We start from the raw sequence: 20,335 nt of genomic DNA on the forward strand, positions 1-20,335 counted from the left end.
GCTACATCAAATGTGGGGCAGTCTGAGGAGATGAATCTACTGGGCGTTTATGGAATATTCAGATAGTAAAAAAACAATATATATATATATATATTATTACAGATAATTAAGTTCATATAATAAATAAAGGTTTCAAGAAATAATAACCTATCTTGACCTAGTAATAGAAAGCTACCATTACATTACATCTGCGACCATACATAATGCCACAACAAAGATGCATTTAAGTGTTATCCTAGGTTTCCATGTTGACTACTGCCGCCAATGGTGGCTCTGCCATGGTGGGCAAGTACTGGAGCCAGTCCTTTGCACAAAAAAGTGCTTCCACTGTCTCTGGGCGTAAAGAACTTCGATATTCATCAAGCACTCTGCTCCCGGTTCCTGAACTAAATATAGAACAGCCTGTATCGACCATTGATACTGGAATAGCTAAAATATCCCGAGCCATCTTTGAGAGTGTAGGATACTTTAGGTAGTTGAGCTTCCACCAGTTCAAGATATCAAACTCTTGAATCCGTGGCATAAGTGACTCTTCCAAATACTGATCTATCTCTGACTTAGAGGACTGATTCACGGCTAACTCAGACAGATACATATCAAAGTCTTGAAGCCCATCCGCCGCAGGCATTGATGTTGTGGGCACATTTTTGTCATCGCCATTGGCATGGTTGGCCTCTCCTTGGTCCACATAAGCCAGAGTTTGAGGAAGTGGCTGTTCAACATATTCGAGATAGAGCTCATGAACACTGTCATCAACCAACTTAACATATCTGGCAGAATCTGCACCATAAATCTTTGAAAAGCTGAACTCAACTAGCTTCATCTTAAAACGAGGATCCATAACCACAGCAAGAGCCAAGACAAGGCTGCAATCTTTCCAATATTTGTCAAATTTCTCGTGCATCTCTTTAGCTATGCTGCTAACCATAGTGTCCTCACTCAATGTTGCATTAGTCAGCTCCGCCTGAGTTTTCCAAGCTTCATGAAAAAATATATTTGCAGTTAGATCTGCTGCTGCCATGACAACATTTGCAGAGTCGTATAGAAGTTTTAGGTATGTACAAACAATGTCCACCTTCTTCCAGTCATCAGCTGTTGGAGCTTCATTGTAATTATCGTCACAGGTTTCCAAGAAATTAAATGCTTGTTTATATTCCAAGGCAGCTACTAACATGAGGTAAGTTGTGTTCCATTGTGTTGTGACATCAAGAGATAGGGCCTTCGTGCTGAGAATTTCAAGTTGTAAGGCAATCTCAGCAAATTTTTCCTCACGGGCCGGAGATGCTTTCACAAATTTTATACTTTCACGAATGTTATATATGATACCATGAATTGAAGCAATCACATCTTCCGCAATAACATTCAGGATATTGGCGTAGCAACGTACAACAAACAATTGTCCTTTCAGCATAAGCATGTTTTTATTGGAGAGGTGATCCCTTAGATTTGCACTATAGATGTCATGTGATGAGCAAGTGTTGTCTAAAGTTATGGTGAACAACCTACTCTTCATATTCCAATCTGAAAGGCTAATACTGATGGCTTCGCTAAGAGCATTTTCTGAATGGGGAGAAGATACCATCATGAAGTTAAGCATTCTCCGATGCAACTTCCACTCGCTATCAATGAATTGCCCACAAAGGCAAATGTAGCCAAGAGTCTGACTAGTTGTCCACAGACCTATTGTCAGGCTAATCCTTCCAGGCATAGTTCCAAAGACCTGTATGAGGTTTTGTTTTTCCTTCTGATAGAGTGATAAGACCTCTCCTTCAATGGTATTGACATCGACCATCCTAAATAGCGGTTGGAGACTATGAACAAAAGCAACGAAAGCAGGGTGTTCAACCATGTCGTGAGGGTACTCATGCACAATGATCATCTTTGCAAGATTTACATAACTTTGATCCTGGTCGAATACACTTGAAAAGCCAGATGACCTATAGCGTCTTTTGGGTGGATCAAGGGTATCTCCATCAACTTTTGCAAGTGCCAGTTTGTTCTGAAATTTTATTTTGGGGCAGGAACCTAAGGCAATATGTCTCTTGAGGTGGCTGGTGCCGGCTATCTTCGACCCACTACTGTATGCAAAGGTTTGTTTGCAAAGCTTGCAGCAAGCTCGTGTACATCCTCCGGATACTTCTTCAATAGTGAAGTGCTCCCAAACTGACGATTTCTTTCTCCCGCGTCTTGAAGTTGGTGGTGTTGTTTCTGTTTTGACTGGTTCAGTATCATTACCTCCGGTCATGCTACATTAAGCATACATATAATATAAATTAAAATGTATTAAAGCAAAATGCGACCAAGGGCTCTTCAATATTGTCTGGATATGCTTAATCAAAACCAAAGACAAAAGATGGGAAGTTCATTATCAAACCATTACCCAACTACAAATTGGACAACAACAAAATTGGAAATGTTGCAATTTAAGGTTTCTGATTAAAAAAGGAGAGCACCCTGTAATTATTCGAAGTTATAATTACATGTACCTCATCAAGTTCCAAATTGCATGCATACCACTGCAGAGTTCACAATTGCATGTAAACCATCATAAGGTAGATTTTGTACATGTACCCTCAAAACATCAAAGAAGTGGTATTGTAATGTATCATCACTCACAAAAAAAGGAAGAAAGCAAGAAATCAAAATGTTTCTGAGAATGCACATAAATATGTGCTTTATAGTGTATAGAAACCTACAGAATAAACAAATGCATGCTCTAAACCAAACAGAATATGCACTTATGAATCCCACACTAAAAATTTGATATCAGCATAATTAGGTCTTTAGGGCCTTTTGTAAGGTTGACAAAGTAGCCATGGGTGCAATACAGTTGCCGCAGGTATCTTCTTTATCTTATGTGAAATGGTGAAGTGAGCAAAGTAAACCAAAATATGAAATAGGAAAATTGCTGGAGGATAATTAGATGATCTTTAATGAAATCGTAAGGCTTCACTCCAGACTCTTCTCTCTAGGCATTGATCTTCTGAGTTCCACCCTTGCTGTTAAATTTTGCATCCGAAAGAAATGAGGGGAAAAAAAGCTTCAACTTTGGTGAGTGCAATCTTTCTTGCCTAAAATGACGAGAAAGGGGAAAGAATGGAGGAAGATGTTTTCTTACCTACCAATCTCATCCTCCCCCATTTCCGTGTCTGAAGCCCTGGATTGGAGGCAGAACGTGCAGGGGAAGAGGTACAGGAGGTGGGTGGACTGCTGCACAAACAAAAGGTGGATGTGTAGAACATCCATGATAGAGAAGAGGGGAGAGGAGGAAGAGATGTGGAAACCATTGAGGGGCTGGTGAAACTAAAGACATAAGAAGCAGAGAACGAATTGTAGGTTAGGGGGTTTTCATTGGATGTTTTTCACGGCAGAGCTGAGGTTGGGATTCACCATGAGGATCAGAGACTATTATTTGGGCCATTCCCTAGAAGCCCAATCAAGGTTGAGATTCCCATAAAGTTTGAGCTGAAGTTGGCCCTAAACAACATAATTCAGAATCATTTCAAACAACAAAAAAAGTGAATGTTGTTCTGTATGAGAAGCTTCTGACAGAAAATGCAGTCTAGAAGGTTAATTGACAGATAAAAAAATCAATTCAACTAGGTTATCGCTATAGTTTAAGAAGCCAGTTACTCATGACAACCTGTATAACAAAGACTAGATAAAACAATAACTCGACAAACATCAAACTGGTTACAACTTAGACACCAATAGAAAATTAGATTAAGTTAGAAAAAGAAATAATAATGTATATGAATCTTGTTAATTGTTATCAGAAGCAAGGTTCGCTGTATCACAGTGTACCACTCGGTATGGGTGGTTCATACCAATCTAACAAGGGACCGGTATGGGTGGTACATTGGTATGACCCCATGTATCATGTGTCAGTATGCTCAGTATGACTCGATACAGCTCGGTATGTATCATACCGAGAGCAAGTTGGTACATCAGTATAGACTGGTAAGGCGAACCATGATCAGAAGCATCAAAAGAATTAATGTTCAACAAAACAAATACAAACTATGCATATCAAAGAGTATTTACATCCAAAGGTTGGTGAAATAAATAGTAAGCATGCAAGTACAGCAAGCATGAATATATGGACTTATACTAATCATATAAATCAAATCTATTTGCAATAAGCTTTCTACAAAAGTGTATGTAAATTGGCACTCAATCACAACAAAAAATTGTGTATAAAGAATAACATTAACTACATTTATGTAATGAAAATACTACATGCTTCCCAAAGCAAGAAGATCTTGCAAAATGAGACCAAGTTAAAATATCATGACCTAAAAAAGTGAAAATAGGCCACTGCATCAACAGCTTTTTCTTGAGTTCACATTGTGTTCCCACAATTGAACGAAATAACTAGTGACTTGAAGAAGTTTTGCAACTAGGGCTCATAATACAAGAAGGAATGGAATTGATTGAGGTAGTTTCGGCTACAGCTACATATACACACCAACAGCTGGGTCCCAACCCAATCCGGCTGATCTCAATGACTAGATTGCGATCAATTTTTTCATTGTATTTTTATCAGCTGAGCTTAGTTGGACCCAGCCCATATCATTCAGTTCTGGCACCTTATGACATAAGGAGGGTAAAGGGGAAGAGGAACTCAGCAGACCACCCATGACAGAAGGTTTCCCCAGTGGAAGAAAGAAAAAAATATTGAACCAGGTGAGACATTCAAGTTACCTTTTCTTGTTTTCTAAATCACTAAATTATGAAATTAATTCTTTTAAATGATAGATGTCCATTTTTTAATAGATTTTTTGGTTGATCCAACACAAACAATCCTGATAGAATGAACCTGGATACCATTGTATGGAAATAACAGCGGAAGTATAAATGATAGCCTACAACTTATTGTTGCCTACAATAATGACCATATACAACAGGAATGACAATCGTTATTTGGTTTTATCATATATATACACAAAACTCAATTGACTTTTTTGTCTTGACTAAAAATTAGCATCTCATATTGTTCATTTCTTTCATCAAGAAAAAGAAGCTTGCATCTTCTAACGTTGTCATAGTGATATGACCAACAACCAACAACCAACAATTCTGAATATTTCTCATTCAAGCATCAAAATGGTATACAACGGGCTTACATAAACAGCACATAGCAAGCTGGAAAGATACCTTTTCTACAGAAAATTGTCATTACCAGCTTCAGCATCAACCATTAAAGGTAACTTTGAGGAGAAGAACATACCTCATATCTTATGAAGAAGCAGTAGAAATCAACAGACCCCAAAGACCCAACAGAATAGACGCACTGCAAAGTCGAGGTACATAATCGTTACATAAATGATCAGCAAACACTCTCATAAAGAAATTTTGAGTTGAGGAACAGACGAGATGAAAAATAACCAGGAACAAAACAAGGAACCGAGAAATCCCCACAGAAGAAACATTCTAACGATGACACAATTACCCAGAAAGCCTGATCAATACATACTGGAACGAAAGAGACAATATTAAACCTCGAGAACTAATCTGCTACTGAGAGACGTAAACACCACCACCACTAGATTGAGAACAAGGCGGTAAAAAGTTCTCACCGACGTCCAGAGCCAGAGCGGGAAGGATAAACCGCGGAACGCTGGAGGAATCGCGTGAGAGAACAATCGAAGTATCCCCGCCCCTTCCGGCGGCGACGAGATGAGCAAGCAGGAGCGGGTAGGCCGGCGATCCGACGGCGGCGCGGCGGTACGGGGCCACCGGAGCCTGGTGGATTGGGTCGGGATGGGGATTGGGGTTAGGGTTTGGGCCGTGGTGTCGAGGGAGCTCGGCGGCGGGCACGGGCGCCGCGATCGAAGCCGAGGAGAGAGAGCCGCTTGGGGTCGCCCATGGGCCGATCCGTGGGCCTCCTATTTATAGCACTTCACGGACCCAAACCGGTCTGGTGGGAGTAATTGGTTCGATTCCGGTTCGAGTCGAACCCAGCCCATTATTCTTGCGTGACTCATGTTGATCTCCCTTTGCTCCACTTTGGTCTTTATAGAACAATTAAGGATCGAGAATAATTTTCTGCAATCTTTCTTTCATTTTTTTGGTGGAACTGAAAACGAATCAAATCTTTATTTTCCTTTAGATTTTATGTGTGCCACAAGAACTCCAATCTCTTTTATTTTCCTTTAAATTTGCAATAGAAAAAGCTCCAATCTCTTTTATTTTCTGAATTCTATGATCATTGTGAGGTGATAAATAAGCATTGTATTGGGATCACAAGGAAAAGTTGATGATCTCTAGACTAAGGTTCCATTCCAGTAAGATGAGTTCAACAAAGCCAATCATAGCAGTTCCCTTCTCAAAGGAATTATGATGAGCTGCACCAGAAAATGGCATGCAGAGATGTTAGCATTCAGCAAGTTCTATATCTGCCAATCTTGTGATGATTCCAAAAGCGAAGGGCTCAGAAGCTGGTAAAGGGAACTATAGTAGAATAAAGGAAATGAAACAAAATTAAAAGGTGGGAAAGAAGATTCAAGAAAGGGATTTTGGAGGAAGCAGAGCTGAATAAAGCAGTTTGCTGTAAAAAGATGCAGAGATGAAAAGAGAAGAGCACTAATCCTCAAGGGTAACATGTCAATGGGGATTGGTGAAACAGCCTGTTCTGATACAATTCCACCTTAAAGGTTTCATGTCGGCTTCCCCAGACATGTTCAAGGATCTCATGCTGTTCTACAGCAAAAGTGGCTTGTGATGGAGGATGTTGCTCAGCCAAAGAACAATGAATCCCATGGACCATGGCATTCACCTTTTGTTTTACCCTTTGTTCAGTGAAGAACCGGTAATGATCTTTGAATACAGAGCTCAAACACTCGATAAGAGTGTCCTCAAACAGACGTTTATGTTTCCGAGGAAGGAAGGAAGGAAGGCTCTGAAACCTTCAAAGCCTGATCTAAGCTCGAGCAGCATTGCCAGTAGCCGACCAAGATAGTGCAACGAATCATAGGATGCTTGAAGTAGGAGAGATGCACCGAGTAAAGTCCCATCGCACATGAATGGTGCATTATTTTCTTGCTGACAATAAGATAATGTGCATGAAGAGCTTCCCAGTGACGTTGATGACTGCAGGTTCTCATCGGACTCATTGCACGCCCGAAGTTGCTGCCAAATCGTCGACATCTGATTTCCTCGGCGAGAGGAATGGAATGTTGAGGGTATGCTGTGGGGACTTCGGCCACTCTCAAGCTGTGACGTGTTTGTGTCATTTGTTTTCCTGTAAGGGTGTATTGTTAGCAAGCTTTCTTTATGTTCCTCGACGCCATAATGAGGGGGACTGTTGCTGCTGCTTCCTCTCTCTCTCTCTCTCTCTCTCTCTCTGTCTCTCACCGAGTGCCTCCCTTCTCTGACACAGCAGTCGTCTCTTTCTCTGTCTCATCACTCTCTCCATCTATGGCGTAAGCTTGATTCCTGATAGTGCAAGCAAAGCAAACACCCCACTTTCTTTTTGTTTGGTCACAGCCTCCCTTAAAACTTTCTCGGTTTTCCTTTGTCCTGTAAAATTCTACCTTCCCTTTCTTGTTCCAACATTTGTGCTCCCTCACTACTGCTGTAAGACTCTTATTGTCTCACACCACAGCCCTTCTACCAAATCACTTTATTTCCTCTCTCTGGGATTTCTTCCACCCTTTGGCCTTTATTTGTTTTGCCTTCCTTCTTCGGTCCAAGTTCCTCTTGATGCTCAATTCTCGCAATGGAAAGAACAACGAAGCATACACTGTACCTTCTTATGGGATAAAATCCATGCAGATTTTCTCTCACCTTCCATGCCTGCAGCCGAGAGCGAGGATGGTGGGATTTGCTCTGTCCCAGGTTGTCAACCATTCTGCGCTTCTGCATGACTCCAGGTATCATGGAGTACCTCTTCTTGCTCTCTTCAGCTGTCCTTGGAGACAATGAAGAGGTTCTAGGAAGAAGACCTTTGGCACTGTTGTCGTTTTCTTTCTCACAGCCCATAGGAACTAATTGAGTTGTCTTTTGTATGAGATTTGAGGACTTCACCTTCTTAGAAAGAGTGGTAATTACCGGTCTACAGATCATAATGAATGCTTGGTCTTATGGAGACTCCAAAGTTCTTCCTCCTCCTCCTCCTCCTCCTTCGTACAAGGAAAAACTTCAGGGCAGTCATTCGGAACAAATTCTTCGAGTCTTCTTCTCCCCCTCGTTAAACTGCTAATCTTACATACCTTCCTCGACTTTCTTCTCAACGCATTTACATCGAGAAAAGATTCAAGCATCTCTTCCATTGTTAGTGTCTCCGATCTTCATCCACACTTGGGTCCTCACCCCAAGGAGTGTCAGGATAAGGATCACCAGAACCTGAGGGTTTTGATTTCTGCAAAAGCCAAAGTGATCCATTAGTATCTTAGTTGGATTTCCAAGACATACCCGAAGCCATAGCTTATGTTTTGAGCCTTGAGGGTGGTCTAGTCTAGCTCTCAGAAAGAAAGAAGAAAAAAAGATCAATCTTTCTTGTCCAGTGTCCTTTTCCTTCTGGTGTTCAGGTCAAGAAGAGCACTTCAAATAAAGAAAGAGAACAAAGATTGAGAGAGAATGGATGTTTCTGGTCGTGAAGAAGAGATGGCAACACCAATGGCCAGTGCATGTGTTGGTGATCATGGCCACAACAGCAGCATCCATGACACCCCTCCTATCCACCACTCCACCAATGGGCCTCCTCCTCCCCTCTCCATTGTCACCACAGAGGACCACCATCACCATGGCAAGAAAGGGGTGGTGGTGAAGTACAGGGAGTGCCACAAGAACCACGCAGCTTCCATCGGTGGGAGTGCTACTGATGGCTGTGGCGAGTTCATGCCAAGTGGGGAGGAAGGAACTCCAGAGGCCTTGAAGTGCTCTGCCTGCGGCTGCCACAGGAACTTCCACAGGAAAGAGACAGAAGGCGAGCCCTCGTGTGACTGCTTCCACCCCTTTAGGGGGAGGAAGGTGATGATGGGTCAGAAGGGCTTCCTCGTCTCAGGATCAGATGCATTTGGCTACAGCCCTGCAAGCAACAGCCTCGTTCCAAGGGTGGTGATGCCACTGGGAGCCATGCAGACCTCCGAGTCTGACGAGATGGAAGGAGTTGGCGGGATGGTGCCGAGGCCTGCCATGGTGAAGAAGAGGTTCAGAACTAGGTTTACCACAGAGCAGAAGGAGAAGATGCTGAGCTTTGCTGAGAAGATGGGATGGAGGCTTCAGAAGCAGGAGGAGAGTGTGGTGCAGCAGTTCTGCCAGGAGACTGGGGTGAAGAGGAGAGTCCTCAAGGTGTGGATGCACAACAACAAGCACAATTTGGCAGGGAAGGTCTCTCTCCAGCTTGAATGACCACTTCAATCTGCCATTCTCACTGTCATTTAGTGTTTCCATAGCAAATGCTCATCCTACAAGTTTTGAGTTTGGTGGTCGCATGTCATAACTATTTTCTCATGTCACTCATGAGGTGATGAAGGAGGATAGGAAGCTTGGTGGATTGAAACCATGAACTTTTTCTTCTACAGAGTTCTCCAAGCTTAGATGTTGATCACTTCAATGTCATTCCAGGACTATGCTTTCAGGTGTTTCTGACAGCTGACAAGGAAGACATCCCTTGAATTGTTATCAATCACTGCCTCTTTCTTTCAGATGGCTGTATGACTTCTCTTTGGCCTTCTCTTTTCATTCTCAAGAACTGGTTTGTGTTTTCTTGATCCTTCATATAAGAACTTTGAATATGAACAGCATGTCATAATTGGCAGATCAATTGGCAAACCATCAAAATATACTTAGTTGTACATATATAAACACAAATACATATATACATATATACACAGAGAGAGAGAGAGAGAGAGAGAGAGAGAGAGAGAGAGAGAGAGAGAGAGAGAGAGAGAGAGAGAGAGAGAGAGATGCTATTTATACTTTAAAATAGAGGACAAGTAGATCATATATTTTATCATCAAGAAGATGATCAAAATGAGGACCAGAGCTGGCTCTGCAAAAAGATTGAATTAATACATTACCATGTTTCCTTAAGGTCACTATGATCTCCACCTTTGTTTGTCAAGTAGGTCACTATCCTACTATCATGGTTGAAAGCACTCCCCCACTGAGTTCAGCAAATACATGTGGATCCAATTGCAGAAGCCAAGCATGTAGTCATCCATGCAATTTATTATTTTTGGCTAAGAAAACTGACCAGAGCTGCCAACTATCAAACATTATATTCCCATTCAAGTGTAGAAACTTGGGACAACATACATGCATATCATATTTCCCTTTGAGTAAGACAATAAATATATTAGTTCACCATTGATATTTGAACTGCCAACCTTTAGAAGACATTGCTGTCACCATTTAGTCAGTCTTTTGTCATTAAACATTGCCAAGGCAATAGCATTTACTAGTTTGGTGCCATCTTCCTGAACTGACTGTATGTTCAGTTTCCTCATGAGTTGGTTCTGAACAATGAACAGTGCAGTGAAGTGCATGGGATAAAGTTCATGTGATATTAGTAAAGCTTTCTTTATTCTCAACTGAAGCTGAGTGCTCACCAACATTATCTCCCTAATAGAGATGTTTTTACAGCATCCCCTACTAGACACTACTATGCTTCTCCTATGTTGTGGGAACAGATTGCAGGTTTCACTGCCCATAGGCTGGTAAAGTACTGGAAACTTACCACAGATGGGAACCAAAACAGCAGGTCAACTCATTTAGTGGCATTTATGACAAGGGTATAAGGAGCATCACTGCTCCATTGGAGAGTAGTGCTCCCTGGTTAGCAATCACATGCTTTGACCCTGAACATAAATCCTGAACATAAATATTTGTCTAGCACTGGAAGGTCTATTATACCATAGAAATAGAAGGATGTGCAATGTTCTCAAAGATTTGGGCAATCAGTGTCCTCAAAGTATAAAAGTTGCTTGAGACAGTACATTACCATATGAACTAGTCTGAAGCACATCTACAGTGTGCTGGCATTGCATCAAGGCATCAAGGTAGGACCTTTGTGGTGCGCAAATGACTGATTTAGCAAAGAAGTGTATGTAGTTTTGCTAGGTCTCCTTTATTCTCTAAATGTGGTCAGCATAAAAAATAGGATGATAATGATGAGTGGTTGGGGTGATCACTACTAACAAAGGATAAATGGTGATGACCATGGAAATATTTAATGACAAAGAAAGACATTTATATGATTACATATAAATGGTATCTGTACTTGAAGGAATTAGCATACTTCAACAAAAGCTCAATCGTGGAATTTCTCAGTGGAATGCAATCTATCAGCTAAAGGTACTGGTTTAGATTTGTCAAATGAATTACTGAGCATCATACATTTCTTCACTTCTTTTTCTAGCTGGGCGAAAGTTTGGTAAATGGCACAGCTTACTGCATGAAATGGAAGGGACACATCTCGTGTGATACAGTCCAATGAGCTTGCGAAAGAAAAGCTAGTTACTGGCAGAGTATGTCTGGAATAAGTAAGACAAAATCTTCTTATAGTCACCCATTTGTAATCCGGTGTTAGGATCAACAAGATATGGTACCTGCAACAGATAAATGCCACACAATTGATGTTAGGATCAATTACATTAGATGTTGCAATAGCATGACAACAAAAATATCTCAATGAAACTTGTCATTGCCAAGCAATCCTACCAACGGATCCAGCAGATGTCATTGCCATTATTTTTGAAGTCCCGTTCCTAGATACCAATCCATGCCATCATATTCTTCTATCTATGATCTCATTGCATTACTAGCCTATATCTCCAGATAATCACATACTTAGAGAAACCCATAATTGGTTATCAGCTAAAAGCCTACTTGCTTTATAAAAAAAATAAATTTCTCATGATAAAATAGAAAACAATTGAAGTATACAAAGGATTATTGGGCTATGCTTGTTAATTATGTGATATTACCTAGACCCATAAATACTTCCTACTGTGTCAAGAGGATTAGCAAGGAAGAACAGGTGCCATGTGGCCTCTTTAATAGAAAAATGGGTTCTTGTGCTGACATAGCAAACTCTTTTTCTAATAAGTGCATGATTTCCCAGTAAGAAGTTGTTTACTTGGCTATCTAGAATAGAGAACATTGTGCTTAAAAATTCAGTTGAGATGCAAGCACAATATCTTTCTGTGTATATTTAGATATCTTCTTTTGTTTTTAATGGAAATCGATCTTTACACCTTGATGGCTCACCTTGTTCGAACCAGATGTCTCAAGAAGCAACTTGGATTTTGTTGAGCCCTCTCCAACATTTTGGAGAATGTATGGAAGTTCCAACTCACAAAGCGCTTCTCGAACAATCCTAGAATACTACATATAAAAAGAAGATTGAGGATGGAAAAGACATCAAAAGAACATTTGTAGAAGGGAAGTATTGCATACCACACTGTTCTCATATGAATAAAGTTCTAGCTTCATCGAAGGTTCCTTTCCTGCATTTTTCCACAATGTCATGCCTCTACCGGCCCGTAGAAGAGTAGGTACCCATCCTGTGAACACTGTGCTGCTCCTCCCATAGGTGGGTAAGATTTCAATTTATGAAATTAGACATTCTAGAAATTGGTGTTTTATTTGGCAATATATTCTCAAGTAAAATGATTCGACAGTCCTGCACCAACAATGCAACGATGATGGCAGTGAAGAATTCTTAACTACTTAGATGTTGAAGTTCACTTGATACACATGTATATCATCATCGTCACATAAGCCTTTTTAACATCAAGATGAAGTCGGTACATGGAGCCTGAAAATTGTACCAGCCACATGAATTACTTGATTGCCAACCTGACCAGGCTAGGGTTGAAACAAAAATATTTATAGTTCACAGGTACACGAATGGCTAAAGAAAGTACATACACATAAGGACAAGCTCAGCATAGGTCAAAAGCTACAACAAAGGTGACAGTAAATTGTAGTTTGTACATCATACCTAATTCTTCCTCGGAGGGTACTATGTTATGATACTGCATAAAAGTTCCTGTAGCTATGTATCTCTTTCTAGTTCCTATGTAGTGGCTCATGTCATAGGTTTAGCCAGTCTTCATTAATTTAAATTATCATGTGGTCTTCAACTAAATGAAACAAGAAAAGTAACATTATACAGAGAGACAACCTAAGAAGACATGTAATGGTGATTATCACAGAAAAGAAAACCATTGAACACAGCGATTTAAAAAGGCGCTCGGGCGCTCGCCTAGGCACTACGTATAGAGATGTTGACGGAATCGATTAGGACGAGATGGACGATCACAGGGCATAGAGATGTGTCGATGCACACGTAGATTATGATGTGAGTGATTGGGCCCATTGGCTCGGGCTTGATCATATTAGATTATGATCCATGATTATTTGGTATGATTACTCATATGATGTGTGATTACTTATACACCTATTAGATATATATATATATTTGCATGTGATGTAAAAATATATATTAAATATATATATGTGTGATACGTCATAGGAGACCGAATCAAAATCTCCCCTCTCAATAATATTAAGTCGGTAAACTTGAGGCAATTAGATTGACCCACATGGCCTTCCATCGTTATAGGGAGAAATTGATTCTCGGCGTAGGTTGAGTCCCTCGAGGCTCACCTATATCATGATTCGATATATTGCCTATGATATAGAGATGTCAACGGTGACCTGAGGACGTGGTATGTTTGGTCGAGTCCCTTGAGGGCATATCATCGAATCAAACTCATCTTTTAACGATGGTGATGAGTTAACCGAACATCATGGTTGGTCGAGTCCCTCGAGGCCATGATGGTTCGGAGGCCAAACAAGACAAGAATCATAAATAGTTGTGATCGAAAAGAGTTGCATGCCTTTTTGGAGTCGAGGCGAGGCCCGAGCGCCTCGCTAAACTTCCAGGCGGCGCAGGCGCCGCCTGGGCGCTTTCCCGAGCCCAGGTGCTGGGCGCTTCGGGCGAGCGCCTGGGTTAAACCAGGCGACCGAACCAGAATTTTAGGTCTGGTTCGATTTTCAGTGGTTAGTTGGTTCAATCGAACCAACTAAAACCGATATTAGCGACAACTCAACCCTAACCCTCATTGCCGCTGTCGCTCTCGATCCCGATCCTGTTGCTCGCCGCTGTTGCTGCTCGCAACCGCTGCCGCTGTCGCTGTCGCTGCTCGCAACCGCTGCCGTTGTCGCTGCTCGCAACCGCTGCCGCTGTCACCGCTCGCGCCTCCAGCTGCTCGCCGCTCCTGCTCCTGCTCTTGTTGCCGCTGCCACTATCGCCGCTCCCACTGCCATTGCCGCTGCCTCCTTACACTCCCGCTCCCGCTGCCTCCTTACACTCCCGCTGTCTCCTTACATTCCCGCTCCCGTTGCCGTTGCCTCCTCACACTCCCGCTGCCGCTGCCGCTGTTGCTATCACTTCCTCTTTTCTCAATCAGCACCCCCTTACACTCTTCCTTCTTCTCCTTCTATATGCTGTTAACAGTATACAATAGTATATATTTAATATACTATATCTTATATTTTCTTAATTTAACAGCATATTTTTATTTAAAATTTTAAATAATTATATTTATTAATTATATTATATATTTTTATATTTTAGCACCTCGCTTTGCTCGGGCGAGCGCTTGGGCGAACGCCTAGCGCCTCGGGCGTTTTTGGATCTTAGCACCTTTTGGCGCCTAACGCTTTTTAAATCACTGATTGAACTACATAATGAAAGAATTTGACAACAGTTAATATAAATTATTAAGAAATATTCAAGGAATTTTCAGGAAAAATTATACCTCAAGGAATTAAAGAGAAATTGACTGTGATTAATAACTAATTAGTAACTCATATTATCAACAACATAATGACAAATTCTGATATTAAATGGTTCTAGAAGTATGTTCTACAAGCATGCTAATAGATAATGAAGGTAAACAGAATCGTACATTTAGAATGATCTAATTTAAATCCAAAGAACAGGATTCCTGGTCTGCTACCTTATATTAAAACCTAGGAACAATCATCAAGAGACATCTTTGCAGAAATGAAAAGCGACATATTCAAACCTGAAAATCTTGAGATTATATATACAGCTCTAAAAGAAGAGTCTTGTAGTGCTCTTGACATGGATATAATTTTGCTAATATAACAAGAAGTGGAAAATATGACACAAATAGGACTACTGTCAAAATACTGATTCCTCAATGGGACACCAAATTCAACTTACTTATGGATGCTTGCATGGCATGTGTATAAAGTTACCAGGATTCTGTAACATCCAACCAGCATCTTAAAGAAGTTCCAAACTCTTTGGAACTACGGTCAACAAGGCCAATATCAATTTCAAGAGACTTAAACTAATCCGACTAAGTAAACCTGTAACTAAATGATCTTCTCAAGTTGGACGCAAGATCAACTTCTTTTATATTACATATGCCAGCTATTGCCTACTTTAGTCACATTTCTAGTCATAGTACTTCTTTGAAAGTAATTGAACATTTTTAATGCTTGAACTAATACTCCTCAACATTCAAGCATCACTACATGTTATGTTATCCCTCAGAAATCAATACTAAGAGGCCAGGTGTTAGATTCCCAAACTCCCCTCCCGCTGAAAACAAAAAAAAGCAAAATATAACAAAACAAAATGAAATGTCAGTATCTAGATGAACAAAACTTCAAAATGACTGATAAATATTACCTCTCCAAGAGACCAAAAGATGGGTTCCTCCCTTGACCATACTGCCTGAATAGGTACTTCACTATATCATCTATACATGTACAAATTACATGTTATAAGGAGGTTTTCAGACATCAATAAAGTTTACAAGCAAGATCACAGTAACATGCAGAAAGATAAATATTTGCATGATTCTAGAAGTAGCAAATCACAAATATGATATCCACCTTCAAAGCTCAGTTTAACATGAATAGCAACTGGTACACGAAAGCATCATCCTTGTACAAGAAACCTAGCCAACTAACAGTAGATGCTATCACAAATTGTATCAAGACATTGCATTTGTGTGCAGATAATGGCATGAAAATGAAGCCTGCCATGAAGCTACTACCTCTTATCAATGATAGGAACTTCACAGATCAAAAGATCCCGTTATACATTATAAATTTAAAATAATTCCATAAGCAATACTGGTATCAAATAGATATATCAGTAATCATCTCTTTGTTACATAATAAACTTTAAAAGGTCATTTGGTTCACAGGTTTTGATCACTGGAATGAGAATTAAAATAAATGGTTTCAATTTCAAGAGTTATATTTGGTTATGGTGAATAAAATTTCAAATCTCATCGTTAAGGGAATCAAAATCCCCCATATGGAAAGATTTGAAATTCTACCTAGTGAGCTGGAAGTGTGATTTCAGATCTCATTCCTAAAAATTCTAGTGGATTTCAAATTAAATTCTGATTTTAATTCTGATGCCAACTGTTATGGAGAAGACAATAGAGAAATACCAAACTAAATACTCTGGTTTAAAAATTTTCACCTATAAGTTCTGTATTCATGTGCAATAACTGAAAGCATACTACAGCATGATGACTTACTGCTTTCGTACATTGAAACACCAGTATTCAAATCCACAAGAAAAGGAAACCTGCATAAAAGCATTTTTCAAGTAAAAATGAGATTCTAATAAACCCCACATAATAAAAGCATCACAACAAGAAAAACTTCACATCACAGAAATATATTCTTTCAATTAATAACTAAATGGCACGTCTCAGACCAATTCATTGAAATTATGCATATGCAAATGTCCAAAAAAGAAATAGAAAATAACATAAGCTGCAATATTTATAAATGAATATGTCATATTAACATCAAACATGATAATGGATGACAATTATAATTATGGAAGTGCTATCACTCAAAGTGTTTGATTAAAGACAGTGAATGTAATACTTACTGTTCTTTCCCACCAATACTCCAGACCAATTCTCTATGGCGTAGTGATCCTTTTGGGCAAGGGTAAACCTGAAAACTGATCCAAATATGACAAACTGACATATGAAAGTACTTATCAAAAAAGAGAACATGTTAAAGTACAATATCATGGATGGACCTGAAATTGAATCGATGTATTATTTCTAATAACTCAGAGAAAATTTTACTGGAAACCAATTAAATCTATGTGGGAGATTAAATGATCACTAATTCCTATTCATTTATATCATCAAATTATGTTTCTTAAGCATGAAAGAAAGTAGGACTTTGGATGCCTTCATTGCCAACCTTCTTCACACAAAATTTCAGATAAATGTGTATACGGACTCATAGGGTTAAGGGTAATAATAATATAACGTCTGCAGTGCCGAACTGTACCGCCTGGTACGGGCGGTACGTATCGGTCCGATAGGTTGTCGGTATGCGGACCGCCGGTTACCGGTCCGAGTGCACTGTATCACTGTAGCATTGCACCGTAGCACTGTAGCAGTGTTACAGTACTCGGCACACCTGAGTGTACCGCTCGGTATACCGTACCGTATCGGTACCGAGCCCAGATCGAAATACCGATACAGTACGGTATTGCGAACCTTGAATATAAGTATCACTTTTTAGTACCTCTACCGTGAGATCCAGCTCAGTCATTGCTTCTCTGACCCTCCTACAAAAAGGGCATGCCTCTGTTGAAAAATAATATTAAGAACATTCCACTTGTGAATCAATGCTATTATGAAAAAAAGTATCGCAAGTCGCAACACAATCAACATAAATATCATAGTGAATGAATCATTTTCTTAATAAGGTAAGAATTTTAAGTTGAGAAATACAACTTCACAGGTACACATTTCATGTGTTGCCCTAAGTCAAACAAAAAAATGTCTTTTCGATTTACTTGATGAAAAACAAGCAAACATGACCTCTAGCATGTAAATGACATGAATGACCTGGATTAGACTAAATTCTCCAATGATGCCTCTTTAATTTTAAGTTGATGTAACTAATAAAGGCACAATGATGTTTTATAAGCCTCCCGATGGGTTTTAGAAAAGAAAAAGGAAAGAGAAGTACATCTACTAAAGATGTAAGTTCTCTCACCATATTAACCAAAAAGGATTAATAACCTATGATCAATTTTTTCGTGAACAAACAAGACAATAGGATCAACCCAGTGCACGAGGATCTCGTAAATGGGGTCTTGGGAGAATCAATATATGCAACCTTACTTTACTTTATATTTACTTTATAATTAGAGATATTGTTTCTGAGACGTGAATACTGATCACCCATATTGTAAAAAACAATCTTACCATTGTACCAAGACAAAGAGACTCATAATTCTTTACAAGTTTGTCAAATGAATTTCATGTTCTAAGTAGGAGTTCCAAGTAATGATTCTTAATCTACTTTGTTCTTAAGCATTAACGAAGTTATAGTGGGTTGTTACTTAATTTGGCTGGTTTTATATGATCACTTAAAAGCATATCTAAAGCTAGATCCAATCACTTGTAGACTGTTTGTTTATCATAATTAAACATGAGAATCCCTCTGTAGATGTAAGAAGAAGCTTACCAAATTCATATATTTGCAAGTATGGTTGTGGACTTGTTGCAGATTCCAGGTTGTTTATGTTGTTTAATGATTTTGAACCCCATGGAGATCTAGCTAAACTAGATATTGAAGATGTTGCAACCTGTGAGATAAAACAGGTACTACAATAAAAAATAAGACATGTGCTACAATCAAAAGGATTACATTCTCATATTACAAAGAAAATTGTATATGTCCTTTATCCTAATAGTTGTTCGCTGATTGGTTAAGTGCATCATGTAGCTAGCAACTAATTCAGATGAAGAATGATGCATATTGTATACTCATAGCAGTTAGTAGTAAAAAAATATAAGATTAGGATGTATCCTACCTCTAGAAATTCATTTCGTTCTTGAGACGGATCTCCTCCCTGTTGCAAAGAAAAAGATCAAAACACATCAATCATATCCATAGAGCGGCTTAAAACTTTAATGGGTTCCTCAAGCACAACAAATAAAGCTAACTAAGGGAAACATTATCAGTCTAATTATTTGTTGAAATTATCTGGCAAGCATGGTATTATTACAAGTAAAATATTCTCTATGCATGAAAAAGCTTGTCAATAATAGATTTGAGATCATCTGTGTTGAACTGTCAGGTCAAGGTGCATTTCAAATGGAATGGATCCATTTTGAATCCAGAGGTCCAAGGGCAAGACCTGGGAATTAAAGGGTAGAAACCAAAGAAGGTACCAAATAGACAAGGTCCTGACCCTCATATTTCAACCTTCTGTAATTTTGTAAGATGGTTTTATTTTACTCTCTAAAAGACAAACTTCTGCCATATGGCTGCAAACGTCGATATGTAACAAGAAAAAAGGCAGTTTAAGTGTCTACATTATCCAAAACATTTGGTAATTGAATCCGAACTTTAGGAAATGAATCGATGTGAGATAACTCTTGTTCCCATTTCATGGTCCATTTGGTTCAGAAGCAGGAGGAAAGTATAAAAGACACAAAAGGTCACAATGAAATGTGCTATTCGTAGGGTTCATCAATTTAGTTCTAACAAGATAGCCGCTTTTTAGTTTGAATCCAGGTTTCCAATCTACCAAAATCACTAATATCCTCACCAGATATTCTCATTTGAATTTTTTGCAGAGAGAGAGAGTAACCCACTCAAATTATATGATCAACCTTTCTTTCACATAAATAGATTTGATTATTGCTTCCCTAAAGCAGGTTTCATCAAAATTTCGACTTTGATCCTATCTGGCTCCTCCGGCACTAGGGGTCCAGTTTCTAATCCAGAGAAATGAAGAAGGTGAAAATTAATTTGATTTGATGTTTACGAGGCACATGGATTAGAACAAACAATCCTATTGAGAATAACCCTAAAACTGAAAGCACGAACTAAGATTCGGAAAACTAGAACAACCACTTCTTTAAAGTCCTAGAACGTAGTACAATCAGAATCAAGAACAGAAATGCCAAAGAGGAGAGAGTAATTCTTACACCAAAGAACTTGAGAAGAGGGCAGAGCAGGGACAAGAAACTAGTAGAAGGGCTTCCGGAACCAACTCTGCTTTCCACGGCAGGATCTCCGTCTGTCCCTGGAGGCCGCGCGTTCCATCTGCTTCTTGAGGAGGACGACGAGGGGGGCAAGCTTCCGCTGCTATAGGATCTCCACGGTCGGCATGGGGAACCTCGCTCGACGATTGAAGCCCTGCTGCGTCGGACCACCAGGCGATTGGGTTGGCCATGGAAGGATCGCAGGGGGTAGAACGGGCGGCCGCATGCCACGGATAACATGATGGTCTGTGCCTTCGAACGCCACCAGAGGGCCGCGTGCAGACCCTTGA

At 39.8% G+C, this 20,335-nt stretch overlaps 3 protein-coding genes across 4 annotated transcripts; 1 reads left to right on the forward strand and 2 right to left on the reverse strand.

Annotated features, from left to right (window-relative positions):
- Positions 1-63: 63 nt before the first annotated feature.
- On the reverse strand, positions 64-5,866 carry LOC103978493 (zinc finger BED domain-containing protein RICESLEEPER 2). The gene is made up of 3 exons (XM_009394303.3): positions 5,580-5,866; positions 5,231-5,293; positions 64-2,246 (listed from the first exon to the last, which is right to left on the reverse strand). The coding sequence occupies exons 2-3, from the start codon at positions 5,233-5,235 to the stop codon at positions 236-238; spliced, it is 2,016 nt and encodes a 671-aa protein (XP_009392578.2). The 5' UTR covers positions 5,236-5,293; positions 5,580-5,866; the 3' UTR covers positions 64-235.
- A 949-nt stretch (positions 5,867-6,815) lies between these two features.
- On the forward strand, positions 6,816-9,723 carry LOC103978492 (zinc-finger homeodomain protein 4-like). Its single transcript, XM_065143273.1, has one exon. The coding sequence runs from the start codon at positions 8,581-8,583 to the stop codon at positions 9,352-9,354; it is 774 nt and encodes a 257-aa protein (XP_064999345.1). The 5' UTR covers positions 6,816-8,580; the 3' UTR covers positions 9,355-9,723.
- Positions 9,724-11,289: 1,566 nt separating this feature from the next.
- On the reverse strand, positions 11,290-20,319 carry LOC135633605 (uncharacterized). 2 transcript variants are annotated; one of them, XM_065143271.1, is made up of 10 exons: positions 19,989-20,319; positions 18,866-18,904; positions 18,517-18,637; positions 17,566-17,627; positions 16,910-16,977; positions 16,548-16,597; positions 15,683-15,752; positions 12,406-12,526; positions 12,217-12,333; positions 11,290-11,555 (listed from the first exon to the last, which is right to left on the reverse strand). In XM_065143271.1, the coding sequence occupies exons 1-10, from the start codon at positions 20,283-20,285 to the stop codon at positions 11,460-11,462; spliced, it is 1,041 nt and encodes a 346-aa protein (XP_064999343.1). In that variant the 5' UTR covers positions 20,286-20,319; the 3' UTR covers positions 11,290-11,459. The 2 variants fall into 2 exon arrangements, with proteins under 2 accessions (XP_064999343.1, XP_064999344.1); XM_065143272.1 differs by lacking the exons at positions 17,566-17,627; positions 18,517-18,637 and having other exon boundaries at positions 19,989-20,318.
- Positions 20,320-20,335: the final 16 nt, after the last annotated feature.

Source organism: Musa acuminata, chromosome BXJ3-3, assembly GCF_036884655.1.
Source record: "Musa acuminata AAA Group cultivar baxijiao chromosome BXJ3-3, Cavendish_Baxijiao_AAA, whole genome shotgun sequence".
Taxonomy (NCBI): Eukaryota; Viridiplantae; Streptophyta; class Magnoliopsida; order Zingiberales; family Musaceae; genus Musa; species Musa acuminata.